General features: G+C 37.3%; 1 protein-coding gene across 1 annotated transcript; it reads right to left on the bottom strand.

The window, feature by feature from the left end:
- Positions 1-4,050: 4,050 nt before the first annotated feature.
- Positions 4,051-7,948, bottom strand: LOC130995927 (WPP domain-interacting tail-anchored protein 2). The gene is made up of 5 exons (XM_057921434.1): positions 7,604-7,948; positions 6,224-6,763; positions 5,026-6,158; positions 4,736-4,933; positions 4,051-4,522 (listed from the first exon to the last, which is right to left on the bottom strand). Exons 2-5 carry the CDS (start codon positions 6,738-6,740, stop codon positions 4,277-4,279), a joined length of 2,094 nt encoding a protein of 697 aa, XP_057777417.1. The 5' UTR covers positions 6,741-6,763; positions 7,604-7,948; the 3' UTR covers positions 4,051-4,276.
- Between the last annotated feature and the right edge of the window lie 11,233 nt (positions 7,949-19,181).

The raw sequence follows: 19,181 nt of genomic DNA, 5'->3' as shown, positions 1-19,181 counted from the left end.
AACTATATTTTATTATGATAATTGAGAACAGTGTGTTGAACGTATAAAAATGCATTCACCATGAAATTAACTGCAGTAGAAAAAAAAATCATCCCACACTGGGTTCGAACTTGGATGTTGTATTCATCCTTCAAGGTGATGCATCCACCGTAGACTTTGGTGATCTAAGGGTTGAACATAGTTCTGACGTTCATATTTTTTTTTAAAAAAGGCTCTTATTCGAACATCCACCTAATCCTAAATATACATAAGGTCCTAAATTGAGATATTGTCCACAAAAAATTAAATGTGTATTATCTTCCCGAAAGAAAAAAAGAAAGGATCGATTCAAATTCAGTTATTGTTAAATAACCGCTCGTTGCAATTGAGATTAGTGATCCAAACGAAATTAGAATTTTTTGAAATTATTAAAAGAAAAAGAAAATCTGAATTTTTTTATTTCTTCTTCTTTTTCACAATCACCATCACAACATCTAGAATCATTTACTACCTAGGTCTTAATGCAACGACACACGCCGTCAGAACATCTGGCTTTAGCATCAATGCATCGTACGACAAGCTCGCAATCCTTGTCTTTCTCGCACATAGAAACACTAATGTTGTCTTGGACGTTGTCAAGAGCAGCAGCAGCCAAAATCAAGCGTTCATTAATACAAGTGCAATTTCCATTAATACATTTTAATGTCTCGCCTTCAAGGTCAATGCATTCCAATTTACCATTGCAATCCTTCTTTGTCTTGCACATATTTTGCTGCGCACCTCTTGCTAACTCTGTCAAGTCATATAAAACCAACGTTTAAATTATGCATATTGTATGTGCAAAGAGAGATAAACGATGGCAAATTGGCGTAGCAGCCAGAATACTAGACCTAGCTGGCTAGCTAGGGTATAAGGTTGTACATGCATCTGACCATATAAGTGCATTAATTATGTGTGTATGTGCGCATTTCAGAGAGAGAGAGAGAGAGAGAGAGAGAGAGAGGACCTATAGTTGCAAGCAAGAAAATGAATAAAACAATCGATTTTGCAGAAGCCATTAGTATGTTTAGCAAATATTTGGAGTTGTGAGGAAAGTGTATTATATATTGACGATTGACACATATTTTTAAGTAAATCAAGTCGACTTATTTATATGTAATCAAAAAATGCCTAAATGGGCAAAAAAAAGAGAGAGAGAAAATATATCGAATTGATTAATATACTAGAAACGGCTACATAAATAACAGGGATCCTAAATGCAAAAGAAGAAATAAAAGATACTAAATTAATCGATACATGCGTATTGTGATATGCATAACGAGCCCCTTTATTAAAAAAATTTAATGTGCTAATAAATGATATATAAGCTAAAATTACAAACGTAAGCCCTCTAAAAATATCACAAATATTAGGGCATTAAATGTGTGTAGATCACGATCTTTTGTAATATTGATAGTTATTCATACTTACTTTTGTTTCCCACTAAAAATGCATGTAATACTAGGGCATTAAATGGCTATGTAGATCACTTATTTTGTAATATTTGATAGTTATTCATACTTCTTTTGTTTTCCACTTTCAAATGACCTATTTTAAACGCTTTGTTTAAATTTGTTCGATCTACTATTGTAAAATATGATATTTTTATCTTGGGTGAACAAAATAAATATATTTCCAAGTAAGACAGAATTTAAAACCACAACATACAGTAAAAAGAGGGGGGGTTTTATTTTGTTACACGCATTATAAAGAATGTATATATAAATTAAAGGGTTAATTGCCGCAAAATTCAAAAGCTTTTTGAAAATTCGCGATATTCTCATCAACTTCAAAATCGGCGTATGAATACATGAATTGAGAATTCGTTCTTAATGTTCCCAAAATTAAAAAATCCGGCGAGATGACATGGCAAATACCCATGACATGTCAATTTCATGCCAAATCAGCTATGACATGTCATTTTTTTAATTTTTTAATAATTTTATTTATTTATAATTAATTTAAAAAAAAATAAAAGTCATCTTCCCTAACCCATCCCCAAACACCCCCCAAACCTACCCCCTTCCCCAACCGCCGGCGCCACCCCAACCACCACCTCCCAAACACCCGGCCTGCAAACACCCCAAGCCTACCTCATTCCCCAAACCCCGTCCACCTCCTCCATCTACCCCCATCCCCACCCATGTCGCCGCCTCATCCACCCACGCCGCATCCGTCCACCTCCGTCAGTCGCCTCTTTCTCTCTCCATTTCCGGCTCGTCAACAGCCCTCGCCCAATTTCATCCCCATTTTAGTTTGTGGATTTGGGGATTTGTTGATTTAGGGATTTTTGGATTTGGGGATCTAGGGATTTTTTGGTTTGTTGTACGTGTATGTGGAGTTTCCGTCCACAGCGGTAGTGGGAGGAGCAATGGCGGCGGCAACTGTAGGGGTGTTTTGGTCTAGCGGCGGTGGCTATTGCTGCTGTGAAAATTGATGTGGAATCGGCGGCGGCGGTGGTGGAAGTTGAGGTGGAATCGGTGGTGGTGGCTTCAGATGGGCGGTGGCTTGAGATGGGTGGCAGTAGGGGTGTTGTGGTCTCGGCGGCAGTGGTGGTCTGGTGGCTGGAAGTCCGGAGCCCGGCAGCGGTGGTTGGAATTGAAAATCAAGATTTTTTGTTTTTTTTTTAATTGTAGTTGGAAATTAAAACGACGTCGTTTTGATTAAAACTAAACGACGTCGTTCCTTTGGCCGGCCGACATCGCCACGCTGGACATTCCGGTGTCCATGTCAGCTTCAAATTGGGGGGATTTTTTAATTTTGAGAATATTAAGAACGGATTCTCAATTCATGTATTTATTCGCCGATTTTGAAGTTGGTGAGAATATCGCGAATTTTCAAAAAGCTTTTGAATTTAGCGGCAATTAACCCTAAATTAAAATTATCTGTTTATATTTATAACAACCAAGTGTGGTACGTAGTACATATAATATATGCTTATATCCTCGTTTCATAATTTATGTGTCATGCTCTTAATTAAATCTATTAGTTTAACCATAGCTGTTATAAAAGTAAAATTATACAATTAATTAATAAAGGGTTAATTGCCTTTTTCGATTTTTAGTCTTTTCCCATAACAAAAAAAATCTGAATAAAAATCCATGAATTGAAAAATTAATTGCAATTTTCCCCCGCGTCCATTTTCCAGCGATCTCCAATGGAGCTCCGATCCAACGTGGCTGTCCCATAACCTTAATTTTCCACCTCACCTAAACCCAAGGTAGCCAGAGCTGCCTTGGTCAGCTCTGGCTTCCTTGACCGCTCTGGCGATGGACATCTACTCTGGCGAGTTGTCAGCTCTGTCATCTCTGGTGGCCTTGGCCAGCTCTGGCTGCCTAAGGTAGCCAGAGCTTACCAAATAAGCTCTGGCTACCATTTTTTGAGCATTTCATTTCCAGATTTTTTATGAGAAATTAGTAATCGACACATTATGCTAAGATTTAATTTATTCTAGGCCCGAATAAATCCTAAATAAATTCTACCAAATATTTTAGAAAATAATTTAATATTTTTCTATGAAAAAATCGGGGTGTTACATTTTTGCTATGCATTAAGAACTACATTTCGAGCAGATTTTTTAGGGCATTTCATTTCCAGATTTTGAGCCATTAAAATCTACAAACCAACATTTTGGGACATTTTGCTCGACGAACCCTATGCTTAAACGAACCCTAAATCGACGAACCCTAAGCTTCCACGAACCCTAAGCTTCAGATTTTGTAATTCAGTTGTCAAAAAAACATAAAACGACGTCGTTTAATTAAAATTAAAACGGCGTCGTCTCGTTCAATTCCCGGCGATGACACGCTGGAAATCCGATTGCCACCTCGGATTCAATTTGGGGGAAAAATTGACGCGGGGAAAAATTGCAATTAATTTTCCAATTCATGGATCTCTGTTCAGATTTTTTTTGTCATGGGAAAAAACCAAAAATTGAAAAAGTATATGGTTTTTTCGGCAATTAACCCTTTAATAAACTACCTTAATTGACATGGTTAGAAAAACAAAAACTTGCAACAAACTCACACGTGCTGCACAAATACATATGTTACATTACCAAGAAAAAACAAAATCAGTTTGATCCTACCTATGGAAATACAATGAAAGAATTGCCATCGATTGAGCCTAGAATTAGTTTTGCATATTCACACTCACTTCTGGTATTCATAATTTACATGAAGAGAAACACCACACTTATGCCTGCATGATATGGATCCAAGGAGTCCGACTCCGAGCACCCGAGCGCGTCGTCCTAGAGCTAGAGCTCGAAGAATCGACTGTCAAAAGGTCTGGAGGTGGCAAGTCTTTCACGGAGCAAAAGTGCTGCTGAAATGGGTACCAACAGAACAAGAATCGCCAAGACTACATACACTTTTCCAGATTTACGTTTCCGTACCAAGCTCTCAGCCTCCACATCCGGAACTGAATTTGTGCTCACATTACCGGAACATGACCACCCCGTCCCATTCTCATCCGGGGAAGAATCCATGTGCGCTTTCTCCGCCTGATTTGACACGTTGCCAAGGCACACTATAATCACTAATCACAATATCGAAATATCTTAAAGAACTATCTATTTCAGAGTTCAAATCTTTCAAGTATATACACAGAGACTCATTTCACATATAATGGATATGAGCTAGCTAAGCTTTTGATTTCACTAAGGTTATATGCTTAAGGAAAACGAACTGAATAATTTGCAAAAAAGAGTGCTTGCCTCAAAAATTTCTGGCATGGTCTCTGTGGCCTTAGCTGGAGAATTCTCTACAGATTCTGCATTAGCTGAATCAAGCCCCGATGACAGTGATTCTCGATCATCATAACTTTTGTCGTCTTGCATAATTACAGGCACGGCCTTCGCTTGATTCTGTAGTGTTTCTCTCAACAATTTGTTTTCCTTCGTCAAAGAGGCCAACTGCACTGGTTTACAAGATTCAGTGTTTCACTAGCAGAAAATAGCGCAACAAAAGTTAAGGAGAACGATAATAAGCAAATAAAACACTCAACCTGTTTCTGTATACGTTCCCTCTCTACCGCTATCTGCATAACCATATCCATAATAAGACTGCTTTTAATGCTGATGTCTTTTGCGTTCGATCTTTTCTGAAGAGTAGCCTTGTCCAAAGATGCCTCAGTGAATCCCAATTTAGATCGTAGAAAATCTAGTTCTTTGTTCAGGTCCGAATTCGTTTCAGACAGTATAACATGTTGCTCCTCAGCAATCTCAGTCTTACTTTCAGCTTCAGCAACCTTTTGTTTCAGCTCGTCGATTAATGTTTCCATGTCCCAGATAGCAGTATATAACATGTTCTGCTGTTCTTGGCTTGCTTCCGAGGATGCCCTCGCATGTTGCAGTTGGATATCTAAATCCCTTAACTGCTTCTCAAGTAAGCTAATCTTCTTCGTGTTGCTATCGTTGCTACCTTTGAGAAAGTCAAGCTCTTCTGTCAACTCCAGATTTGAGTCTGTTAATTGTGAAACTTTTTCCTCTGCACTTCCTGCCCTACTTTCTGCAGCATATACGTTCTCCCTTAAAGACTCGATTTCATCATCCCTTAGTTTGAGTTCCTTCTGAATCCTTTCGCTGGAAGCGTTAGCTTCTGTGAGTCGGGATTCAGTTTGGCTAAGCCTTTCTTCTAGCGTTTGAACTCTTTCTGTTAGAGCTGTCACTTGGGCATTGTCTGCTACAAGCTGAGCATTGCTGCAAGTTAGCTTCTGAATCAAAGCCCCCTTTTCGTTTAACTGCTTAACGCAGTCTTGCAGCTTCGATTTCAGTTCTTCTTCCCTCTTGCTTGCGTTAGTAACATTGGGATTGACAAATTGAAGTTTCAACATCATTTCTTTTGAAATTCCCATCAGCACTTCAGCTCTGTTATCCGCCTCCAAGAAGCTACCCCAAGCGGCCTCTGCTGCCTCTTCCATGCCGACTGCAACTTGCTCCCTTAAGCATATTTTTGACTTAAAATCTTCTTCATTTTGTCTAACCTCCATCAACTTCTTTTCGAGTTCCACCTCTCTCGCAAGAGAGATTTCCAGCATTCTGAGAACGCGTCGTTGTTCAACAATCCGCATTTGAGGCTTCCATTCGGCCGTTGCTAGATGAAGTTCTTCCTTGACACCCAAATCCCAGTCATGCTTATCTGTTAAACAACAATTCATTGCTCAAAAAAATGATAAAACACAACATAAATTTGGTGAGACTTACATTCGCTTTTCTTGAAAATGAAGGATGTCATCTGCAGCTTAGCTAATTGTATCTTGATCCCCAGAATTTGATCATGTGACCGTTTTAGTACATTCTCAGAATCGTGCAATTTTCCTGCCACTTCCGTTGAATGTTCGCTAGAAGACATCTTATTAAGGGCATCAACGGTGAGATCTTGAAGACCGGCCATTAGATTATCCAGCCCTCTCAGCTCAAAATTCAGTATGGCATAAAGCAGATCAAACGTGAAAGCCTTTTCAACAAATTCTGCAGAGATGTTATCATCCCCGAAATTGATAGCTTCGATATCATTTTCCACAGCTAAAACATGCAGTAGAAGATTCTCCAGGTTTGCTAACTTCTCAGAAGAGTGTGCTAAGTTCGTATCAACTTCAGACAACACTTTCATGGCATTCTGCAATGCCCCGTCATCACCCTCAGAGGTGTGCAAGAACTTTTGCATGTCGTCTGGATCACCGATATCAGATGTAATAGTCGCCATGCCATTATTAACCATTCTTTAGCTGTTTTTATTGGAGGCTGCAAAGATTATCAAAGAAAATTTACCAGTATTCGTGTAAGCTCCCAACAAACTATCCAGCATCTAAGCCTATAAAACCAAACTTCCTCTGATAAAGAAACATACAAAAGAAAACGTATTGTGCCTCTGTTTTTTTAAGTTCATCAAACAAGACAGCAGAAGACATCTTCGAAAAAATGCTGTCTTTTCACTCATTCTTCAACACAATCAACAGAATTAGTTTCACATGTGAATAAGCAAACTACAATCCTGAACTATGCCAATTGAAAATCCCCAAAGAAGCAACAGGCAAAATCCTAGCTTTGCCATGACCTAAGCTCCGAAAGTATTGGACACGGATACATATAAAAAATCAGACAGCTTTACAGAAACCTATGCCTCAATTCTCGAACCTCAAGACATCATTTGTATCGAACACACATGCAATTCTTCCGATTATCATAGCTACGAAACCTAGGCATTGCAAATTGCAATAATCCAATTATACATCCATCTTAGTGAAAAATTAATAATTAAATAAATAATAACTTCCCCACCCACACACACACGCGTACTAAAACCAGTAATTTCTTTTATTTTTTTGAGAGCCAAACATCATAAACACCAAAATCCACTACACAAAACCAAGAACTAAAACAAAATTAACACTAATTCAAGAAAAATAATTTCACTTCTAGAACTTAGTAACTGGAAGCAGTCTTGGTCGAAGTCAACACCTCTCAGAAGTGAGGAACAAAACAGAAGAAATCTTCAGTTTTCGTCCATTATCATTTTTTTTCTTCTTCCTCTTCTTCTTTTTCACAGAAATATTTGCCAAAAACAAAGAGTAAAGTTCATACCTTGGCAGAAATTACTCAGTGGGTCTTCTCGAATTCTTCCTTTCGGCTTAATGGGGAAATCATGGGTCGCATTTAATGATTGTTAAAATTCGTCGACAACCGTTGGTTTAGCGCACGGGCAACTCCGGAGCTATCGGAGTCTTGTGGATCTTGGCTAGCTGCTAACATGCGCCGTGGGTGCGTGTGGACCTGAGAAGTCAACTTCACCGACTTGTTGGTGGAGCAGTAAACAGTAGCGGCTGTATTAGCAGGCAATAAAATTCTGACAGAAGTGAACTTTGTTTAGATCTTGTTAACTAATCATGGAATTTTAGTCTGTAATAATAATATTGCTACTAAAACAAAAGATGGCAATGAGATCTTGTTCTAGTGACAAAGCTGAGATATCCAAAGACTCTTCTTTGTGAGATGTTGAGGTTCCGTCTATCAGTGACGTAGCCAAACTTTTCGGCCAAGGGGCCAAATATTTTCTTGGTTCCAACTAATTTGATCAATATTTTTTTTTTTTTTGGATCGTCCCAATAAAATTGATCAATTTCCTTATATAGAATAAATAAAAAGCAAATAAACATTTAATCACTTATTTATTATAGGGGTAATTGCCCCTAAATACATTATTTTTCCTCATTTTCTGGAATTGCACATCACCTTTAAAATCTGTCTCATAATACATAACCTTTCTTTTTCTTCTGGAATTACACATGGTCAACCAACCACCAACCGGAAAAATGACGTGGATGCCGGAAACGCCACATATACACGTCGAAAAAAAAATTAATTGATGTGGCAGCCATGTAGGAAATTGTAATTTTTTTTGCTATTAAATTCGAATTTCCAGCATATAGAATTAAGGTATTAATTTCCCAAATCTCCAATTTTCCCCTAAATTTCCTAATTTTACAATTTCCCCCACAATTGCCCTAGCGTTCAGACTTGAATTTTGATCTGCTCCACAATTGCCCTAGCGTCCAGCGATCTGCTCCACATTGCCCTAGCTCCAGCGATTACACTTGCTCTAGCGATTACACCAACACGAACCGGCGGCGAAGGCTGCGGCGCACGCGACAAACTGGCGACCAAAGCTCTTGCTCACGAGACGAAGCAGGCAGGGAGACGAACATGTCGCCATTGATTTAACCTAGATTGCGATCTTTCCCCTAACATCAGTTGCTAATTTGGATAGATTCCACAAACTCAATTAAAACGAACAAGCTGACAATTTGAATTATTCATTGTGCATTTGGCGTTGGTTGCTTTCTTTATCCAGGGCCTACTGTGCTGAAAACTTAGTTGATATAATCATTTTTGGCTGGTTTAAATGCATTTATCGTTGTCGTGTTGTTGATTATGGTAGAACTGCAGGGCTGATGTGAAATTGTTGTTTTCGTGGGATCTAGTGATGGAAGGTTGCGATCAGCGATGTCAGGAGGCCAACCATCGGGTTCGGTGCAAGCCAATAAAGATCTGTCCGTTCGACAATTTGTTGCGAATGGGAAAATTGTAAAACTAGGGGATTTAGGGGAAAATTGGGGATTTGAGAAATTAATGCCTTAATTCTATATTCTGGAAATTCGAATTTAATAGCAAAAAAAAATTATAATTTCCTACATGGCTGCCACATCAATTAATTTTTTTTCGGCGTGTATATGTGGCGTTTTCGGCATCCACGTCATTTTTTCGGTTGGTGGTTGCCTGACCATGTGCAATTCCAGAAGAAAAAGAAAGGTTATGTATTATGAGGCGAATTTTAAAGGTGATGTGCAATTCCAGAAAATGGGGAAAGGTAATGTATTTAGGGGCAATTACCCCTTCATTTTATTACCAAACCCACTAAAACACTAGTTTTTTAAATTCCGTGCCAAAAAGAGGTTGATCAACTTAGTTGGGACCAGAGAGTAATAATCATAATATTATAAATTCATAAAAAAGAATATAAAAAGACTCCAAAGAAATAGCGATTTGTATAAAATCACAATCCTGCATAAGTTGCATCATATTATTACAAAAATAAAAATAAATACCCTGCCATCATAACATTTCTCTTCTATTTTTCATATTTTGAAATCGCTACATAATCGTTTCATTAATAAAATAATACTAATATTTATAATATCATACAACCATTCAATAGCTTATCTCTCATACGATTGCGAGAAGAGAAATTGAAATTATTACTAATATTTATGTATTTATTTAATATTAAATATAAAATTATTAAAATACACCTAATATTTTTTGAAATTTTCAGTGCGGCCCAGTGCCCCACTGCCTCCCCTCTGGCTACGTCATTGCCGCCTACATACGGGGGTTGTGTAATTGATTGAATACCTCTTGTAAGTTTAAAAAAAAAAAACTAACAAAAAAAATAAAATTTAGAGAGTTTGAATTTCATATAATAACACCACTTTTACTCATTTTTTTTATTTACTAATTTTTTAGTTTGATATCAAAAGTAATTTTACAATTTGTGTTTTTTATACTCGTGGAGTAATAATATTTTATCCATCCCAATTTTAATAGGCCACACGAAACGTGGATAAAAATGTTTAAAAAACGATTAATTTATAATAAAATAAAAAAGAGAAAGCAATTTTTTTATATATATATTTAACAAAAAATCATATAAGAAAAATAAAGATATATTTTTCTAAATGAAGGGAGAGATAATCTATTTATTATAGCAAAATAAATCTTATCCTACGTGGCATCGTATAATCACTAAATTCTAATTTTTCTCAATTCTCATTCATTATTATTTTATTTATACATTTCTAATCAATTTTTATGTATTTGACAAGTGGAGAATGAGTCCCACAAAAAGTGAATATGTAAGAGTGATAGTTAGTGAAAGTGGAGAACGAGTCCCACAAAAAGTGAAATTGTAAGAGTGATAGTTAGTGAAAGTGGAGAACGAGTCCCACAAAAAGTGAAATTGTAAGAATAATAATTAGTGAAATTGTTTCCAAAAATAGGTTAGGAAAATGTTTTGGGGACGAACCAAAATAGAAAAAAAATTAAAAAAAGGAAAATGTTTGAGGGGCATAGAGCGTAAATATTATCGATATACGATTAATAGTAGATGCGACACATCAATCGTACATCATATCATATTTCAAATTTACATATTTTTTTCTTCTAAAATATTCAATCCCACATCAACTTTTTATAAACTTCATCAAATGAATATTTATATAAAAATGTATTTCTATTATCACAATCTACATTTAATTGGCCAAAAGTGATTAAGATTAATGTTATTTTAAATATTGTACTACTAATTTAATTTGATCATATCAAATTAATTAAAGAAATAATTTATATATAAACTATTTCATATGCTATATAGTAATAAAAATAACATAAAATAATTATAAATGATGATATAAAATAATTCATGTCGAATTTCGACGGGTTAGACGCTAGTTATATATGAACCATAATGATAAATAGTGTAAATAATGATTTATATGAGTTTATTTGTTATATATTGACTTTTCATTTAAAAAAGTGATCTATTAAATCTAGACAGAAAAAATACATATAACCAGATCGTATATATAAAAAAATTTGTAACACCGATCATCGATTTGGAATAAGTATATCATTTAAAATGGTCAACAAGTTAATCGTGGTAAATTATTGTAACAATCACACTAATTTGTTTTTAAGAAAAATGAGTATTAATTGTTAAATATTACAGTCGTTCTTTAAGAGTATACATTTTTATTATTTTGATATGTTCTCGTAAAAGTGTATATTCTCAATTTTTGAACATTACCACACCACAAATCTCTTATCTTTTAGCGTTATTGACATATAAATACATCAATTTTGGACCAATTTGGATTTTTAAGATTAACTTTAAAAAGTATTAAAAACTATACAATTTTATTTATTATAATAATTTTAACACATTCTATTTTCGATCAAATTAAAGCTTAGTTAGCATGCCGGAAATATTGATGTGGACAAATTGGGTTATAGGAATTTTAACACGAATTCGAACTGTCGAATTATATTAAATTATAAGGCATTTATTTTGTTTCGTCTCAAATTGTATCTATAAAAATAAATATAATTCATGTTAAAATCACTACCATAAGTTGGTGTATTTTTTTATACTTTTTAAAGTTTATGTTAAAAATCAAAATTGATCCAAAGTTTGTGTATTTATGCGCCATGATGAGAAGTAAAATACGCACCAACTAGGGGTGTGCAGACCCAACCCGAACCCGCCGAATTCGCCCGGACTGACAGGTTTGGTCTGGACCGGACCGACCCAAGACCTATGTTTGGTTTGGTTCGGGTCAGTTTTCTTGGACCGAACTTTTATCGGGTCGGTCAGAGTCGAAACTCGGTCGAACCTGTCGAACCCGGATCGACCCATGTATTTATAAATTAATTATTTTTTATATATTTAATATTTAAAATAATATTAATAAAATTTAAAATTCAGATTTCTAATCCTAAAGATTGAGTTGTGGATTGTGAATGGTGGAACTATGATATTGATATGTGTTGGTATCGTATTTATTATGGTTTATGTATGAAAATTAAGTGCGAAACAGGAAAAAAAAAATTCCAGCCTCGGTGGGACGGACCCGGATCGAACCGGACCAATTGCTTGGGTTCGGTCCTAGTTTGGGTCGGCCCGCACATATTTTTCGGTCCGGGTCAGTCCGTCCTCTCAAAATTTTCGATCCAATAGACCCGGCGGGTCAGTCCGGGTCCGACCCGCTGCACACCCATAGCACCAACGTTGTGCACTCGTAGAAGCTCACCCTTGATAGCCTAGCCTTGGCATTCCACGCATGCAAGTTCAGAAAATAGCTTTGGCAGTCCACCCATGCAAGTTCAGAAAACAGCCTTGGCTCTCCATGCGTGTCAACTTCCACCCTTCGAGACTTTCATCTGTGGTACTCCAAAGTTCATAATTGATCCAAAGCTGATGTATTTTTGTGTCAATAACCTTATCTTTTACCTTAACTTTCTTTATTTACTATTTTACCGCATAAAGTCCACCATAAATTTCTTATTTGTAATTCTTATTATTATAACAATATAATAAAAATGGTTCTATTTCATCACTCATGAAATACTCATCTAATAGTTATTAAAATTTGTGTCATTAACAATGATACATACCTTCTAAGATAAGGAGTATAATATACTCTTTCTGTCTCTCAAACATCTTCTTCTCTTTTGATTTTGGTTTGTCCCCAAAACATCTTGGTAATCTATTTTTAAAAATAATTGCACTCACTATTACTCTTACAATTTTCATTTTCTGTAAAATTCATTCTTCACTCATCAGTGTCACATTATCTTAGGAATGTGTTTGGGCGACGGAGGGAGTAATACAAATTGTATAAAATTTTATGCATTTAGGTTGGGGTAACAGTAAATATTGAACTACAGATGAAACAATTATTTTGTATAGCTGCGTTTACTTTGATGGATAAATTTATCCATGAAAAATGATAGATAACAAAAATTTATGCTTTTAAATGTCTCTTTTCTTTTCCAACATATGCCACAAAAGTATTTTTACTTCCTTATTTTCACTTCAAGGATGAATAATATTATCCACCTAAAAATGAAGATAATATTATCCATCCTCGAAGTAAAAATAAGAAAGGAAAAATGTTTTTATGTCAAATATTAAAAAAAAAAAGATATTTAAAAACATAAATTTTTATTATCCATCCTTTTTTATGGATAAATTTATTTATCAAAGTAAACGCAGCGCATGTGATAAAATAAATTTATTTCTAATTCAAGTAGCGTCTTGTCAGGGGTGAATGTATGGAGTAAATGCGATAATCGATGGGTTAATTATATGCTAAAAGTGATTAAAGATTCTTTACGAGGATTGTGCCCATCTAAATAGTTGTACCATATTAGTTTAATCCACGCTGTTTGTGCTCATATTAATGGGAATTTGGGATTAGTGGCCAGCCAATGATTAAGACAAAACAACATAAATATACAACAAAGTACCAAAAAGGTACTTCCAGCGTGGGGGCCACGTCGCGCTCTTCTTGGCGGAGTTGTAGAGGTGGGTGGTTCCCCCTTCCAACGGGTGAAATTTAATGGATTTCCTTTTCCCAATCACTATAAATTTGACGTTACTCTACCCTCAAACTTTTTTGGGAAAGATAAAAAATAATTGATGAAATTTATGAATTTGAATTATAATATTCTCTCCTTTCCACCTCACTTGGCTTAATTCTTTTCTACACAATTATTTAAGAGAGTAAAATTATAATATAAAGTATGTGGCCTCGTGTCTTTACTAATGAAAATTGGGTTAAGCATCAATTTGGCCTCTAACGTAGAGGCCCTTGTAGCTATTAACACCCTATGGGCAGGGGTGTGTCAACTAAGCCCCTGAAGTACCTAATTTTCGCCAATTAACCCCTCCGACTTAACGGACGGTTAACACCGTTAACTATTTTAATTTTTTTAATTTTTTTGGTGGTGGGACCCACACCATCTTCTTCACCAAGCTCGCCGGAAACACGCAGGAAACATAATCCACCCCTTCCCCGAAACTCCGGCGTCGCAGCGGCGACAAGCCGCGGCCGCACTAGTAAATCAGCAAACTTGTAAAACGAGACCACCACCAAGGGACACTCCAAGCTTTCAGCGGCGGCGGCGGTCGAGCCAACTGAGATGCTTCTGGTAGCGGAGGTGCTAGAGAGAGAGAGAGACTCTGCGAGGCGAAAAGGGCTTGAGCAGAATCGGCGAGAGGGGGAAATTTTGAACATTTGGTGGATACTTGTGTATTGGATTTTGTCACGGCGGAAAGGGGAATGGCGAGAGAGGGATTTGGGTTTATTGAGGAGGTAGAAGAAGAAGAAGAAGAAGAAGAAGAAGAAGATAACATTCTGAGCGCCGCCGCCGCAGAAGCAGTTCTTCTGTTGAGGAGGAGAGAGTAGGGATGTATCGAAACATGGTGTGCTAATAAAACCATTCTCTTGTTGGTAGATTCCAATTGGCCATGGCATGGCACTTCAACTTCCCATCAAGACCTACATACTACACTTCAGATTGGAGGCAAGGAGAAACAATAGTCGCGTTTTGGAGTCTGGGCCTCTGCAAAAACCAGACCCATCGACCAAATCAATCAAATTGGTCGGTTTTTGGTTGGCTTTGGAATGGTGTCAACCACTTTGGTGAGAAAGGCGGCCGCGGCTTGTCGCCGCTGCGACGCCGGAGTTTCGGGGAAGGGGTGGATTAGGTTTCCAGCGTGTTTCTGGCAAGCTTGGTGAAGAAGATGCTGTGGGTCCCACCACCAATAAAATAAAATAAAAATTAAAAAATTAAAATAGTTAACGGTGTTAACCGTCCGTTAAGTCGGAGGGGTTAATTGGCGAAAATTAGGTACTTCAGGGACTTAGTTGACACACCCCTATCCATAGGGTGTTAATAGCTACAGGGGCCTTTACGTTAGGGGCCAAATTGATACTTAACCCATGAAAATTTATTACTAAAAAGTCAAATTGGACGACTCAAAAAGAAAAGTATGTCAAGTGAAGTGTGATGAAAGAAGTACTATCTTTGTCCCATTAAGCATGCCTCGTTTTCTATTTTGCATCATTTTATTAAAATTAATTTATTTTCATAAAAGCCAATATTTAGCTTTTGAAAAATTGTGAGTCCTACTATTTTTATTTAATTTATATAATTTCTTTAATCTTTGTGCAGAAAAAGAAATTTGTGACATTTATGTTATGGAAAATTGAGTGTGTGGGTGGGTATGCATTATCTCTGTAACTAAGAAAGATATGCAAAATAAAATTAGGCTAATACTTATATTTTTTTTCCTCCCATTCTTTTTATATGTGATTCTAAGTTCAAGCATATAAATTAATAAAAAAAAAATTGTCAAAAATAACATTAACTAATGATAATTAATTTTTTGGGTAAAAACCTAAAATTTCTACGTGAATAGGTGGGAGCTCTCAAAATCTTCTTCCATGCATTGAATTAAATGATGATGTATGATTTGGCAAAAGAAACCAAAACGTCATTTATTTTAACAAACTAAAATATACCTTAAAACAACATATAATTAGAATGGGAGGGAGTATCGAATTTTGACAAAAAAAAAACTTTATATTATATTTTCTCCATTTTATTATTGTTGTTTCAATTACTATTTTGGATTGTCTCGTTATTATTGTCTCGTTTCCATAAAAGGTACTCTCTCTGTCCCACTTCAAGTGTCTTGTTTTCCTTTTGACGTTGTCCCACTTCAAATGTCTTGTTTCTCTTTATGGAAAAAGTTAGTCCTAAGAAGTGAGAATTTTTGGGGCCACATCACCTTTTCAACTCTACACTACACAAAATTTTTTTACCTCCTACACCATTTGCACCTTTGATTTTGGGAAGAAATAAGAACATTATTCAATACCCAACACCACAACAAACCCTAGCCTCCGTTTTTTTTCTCTCCAACCCATCACATTCCTCTACTATTTTCTCTCTTCCACACACAAAAACAACACCACAACTAAGGGAAGAATGAGAAGACATGGAAAGGAACTCATCAAGACTAATGAAATAGCGGCCATATATAAAAAAAGAAAAGAGAAGAAACCTAAAAAACCCCCTGAAAGCACAAAGGAGCAGACTAAGAGCCGAGCCTCATTAAAATCTATCTAGATAAAACCCACGTGGGGAAACCCTAGATAGGAAAAAGAGTGTTCGTCCAAGGAAATCCAGACAAAGAGGAAACCAAAAACAAAGAGCGGATAACGGCTTCGGGAACTCCGGCCTAACCATCGCCCCCAAGCCGCCGTGGCTCGACAAAGTCACGAAACAAGAATGCAAAACTCTAAGCACAAACGCAAAACACAAGAAAAAAGAGCCAAAAAGACGCCTCAATCACACCCACACCCAAGTAGCAACCAACTGAAAACACACGCCCCTTGCACACCACATGCTCGAAGAAACGCTCACCACAACAGCAAGGAAAAGAGCACCTCATTTGAAACGTAAAAAAACTATGACAAGAAATATCTCTAGCCACAGCACCCCGCACGACGTCCACCGCGAATAGCCACCAGCCCTCTTCGCGATCATTATTGGCCATAACATCGGCGGCGGCATTACCCTCACGGTAAATATGGGAAACGCGTATGTGGAAATCATTGAGTAACAGCAAAGTACTCTTCCACGAAGACATACGTCGAGTCTGCTTCGATCCAAAGGAATAACCAACTCCGAGCATGGGCAATCGAGATGGTATTAATCACTGCAAGCAGCTCAGCCATGCCACCCTTAGTGTGAAAACAGCCTCTAACATGACACCAATTGTCCTAGAACACTCCCCCTGCCGAGATAGCACCCGGAGCACCCAACGCAGAGCCATCCGTGTTCACCTTAATCCAAGGATGAATGGGTGGCCACCAATGAACATTGGTAACCTCCGGAGAAGGAGTGAATCTAGAATGCACTCCAATCTTACGAACAATTAAATAGTCATTCCAAGAATAAGAAATAGTATCCAAGCGCTGAAAATTAGCATCAATCTCATGGAAGGTAACTTTAATCAGTTTAATGATATGGCGATGATGGAAAGCAATAGTTTCGAAAATAGCTTTTTTTGTCCCTGCCAAATAATCCACAACATGCATATGAGGCATGCTTTCCAAAACTTATAAATTTGGGAGCTAAAATGAACATTCATAGCAGCAATGAACAAAGTATGAAATATCATAACTCTCCAGAAGATGCTCCTGGCTGAACCAATTCAAGAACTCACTCCAAGCAGGTCGCACAGCATCATAGGACCAGAATAAATGAGCAAAAGTTTATGCATCCTTTTGGCAAAGCGAGCACCAATTAGGCGCAATGAGGCCGTTTCTAATGAGATAGTCTAAAGTGGGAAGACGCCTGTGAATTAGACGCCAACAAATCAACGACCTACGTACCAGGATGAAAGGAGCCCAAAGCCATTTTCCCCAAGAAACCGAGGGAAACCTATGTGAATGTGCAGTGAACGCCAAGGCAGCCGAAACCTCACCTTTGAGAGAGGGTTTCCAAAATCTAGTATCAGTGTCATTACTAACAGGCAGAAGCAGAATGTCATAAACGATATCAGGATAAGCATCAATGAAATCCACCGTAAAGTGCCAAATGTCGTCGTAGAAATAATCAGCAACGGATTGTGTAAGATAATAATGCATGTAAGAGGGGACAGTGATCTTATCAACCAACTTGTAGCCAAGCCAATCGTCAATCCAAAAAAGGGTGAAATCACCAGAACCAACATAAGCGTAGGAATTCTCCATCAACTCAGTAATTTCAGGTTTAAGACCGGACCAGACCGAAGAGGCAGCGATACTTGGTTTAGCATAGCCAAAACGTGTCAAATAACGAGTTTGTAAAATATTGTAAGCCCATTCCTCGCCCTTAAATAATTTCCAAGCCGCTTTCATCAAAAAAGATTTATTCATAAGAGTAAAAGAATGAATTCCCAAACCCCCCCTCCTCTTTGAGAGAAGTGAGACGATTCCAGCTAACAGAGCACACATGCATTTTTATCAATGCAACCCGTCCAAATAAAGTTTCTACATTTCTTATCAATCTCATGCAGAAGCGACTTCGGCCAACGAAACGTCATCATAGAATGTACAATGGAGCTCTGGATGATCGATTTGACTAAGCACAAATGACCAGCCATAGAGAGTTGTCGGCCTTGCCAACTATCAAACTTTTGCAGAATACGATCTTTGATATTAGCAAAATGGCTCGCCCGATGACAACCAATAAAGAGAGGGACTCATAAGTAAGTCACAGGAAGTTTGCCAATAGAGAAGCCCAGCTTACGCTGCAACAATTTACCCATTGTGGTGGAGACTCCCGGGCCTAAAAAAAGGCTCGAGTTATCGTGACTGCAAATATGCCCAAACAAAAAAGCGTAATAGTGCAAAATCTCGTTAATCTTGCGAGCATTTCGGACCGACGCCCTACAAAAAATAATGATGCCATCAGCGTATAACAGGTGAGTCGGGAAGAAAGCGGCGCGGCTGAAGCTCATGGGCATTAATTTATTGGCCGAGAAGCAATTAGTGATCAGATGGCTTAAAACATCTTCTGCGAGGCTGAAAAGAATGGGGGACAGGGGATCCCCTTGGCGCACGCCTCGGGAGCAGGTGAAGTAGCCACTAGTGTGCCCATTGTAAAGAATAGAAATTCGGGCAGATTTGAAAATGATAAAAATCCAGTTGATAAACTTCTCATGAAAACCGTACCATTCACCCGGAGCACTTGAATAATAAAATTTCAATTCATAGTGTCAAAGGCCTTCCGAATGTCAATCTTACAAGCCATGTTAGAGCCACGGTTAGTACGTTTCATGCAATTAAACCCCTCCGAGCCCAACATGATACAGTCATGGATAGAGCGTCCAGCGATGAACCCAAATTGATTGTTCAAAACGCCATCCGAGGCAATCTTGCTCAAACTGCGAAGCAAGAATTTTCGAAATCACTTTAAACAAAATAATAGGTCGGAGATCAGCAACCGTGGTAATATTGGCCTTCTTTGATATAAGAATATGGGTCTT

The sequence above is a fragment of the Salvia miltiorrhiza genome, chromosome 7, assembly GCF_028751815.1.
Source record: "Salvia miltiorrhiza cultivar Shanhuang (shh) chromosome 7, IMPLAD_Smil_shh, whole genome shotgun sequence".
Taxonomy (NCBI): domain Eukaryota; kingdom Viridiplantae; phylum Streptophyta; class Magnoliopsida; order Lamiales; family Lamiaceae; genus Salvia; species Salvia miltiorrhiza.
The sequence above is the reverse complement of the archived record's forward strand: the minus strand, read 5'-3'. Positions and strand labels throughout refer to the sequence as shown.

What these genes read in the sequence shown, in the direction of transcription:
- LOC130995927 (XM_057921434.1), bottom strand. Translation starts at nt 6,740, where the DNA reads ATGGTTAATAATGGCATGGCGACTATTACATCTGATATCGGTGATCCA. An exon ending in CATTTTCAAGAAAAGCGAAT is followed by an intron (nt 6,159 to 6,223) that starts GTAAGTCTCACC and finishes GTTGTTTAACAG; the next exon opens with ATAAGCATGACTGGGATTTG. An exon ending in GGGAACGTATACAGAAACAG is followed by an intron (nt 4,934 to 5,025) that starts GTTGAGTGTTTT and finishes AAACCAGTGCAG; the next exon opens with TTGGCCTCTTTGACGAAGGA.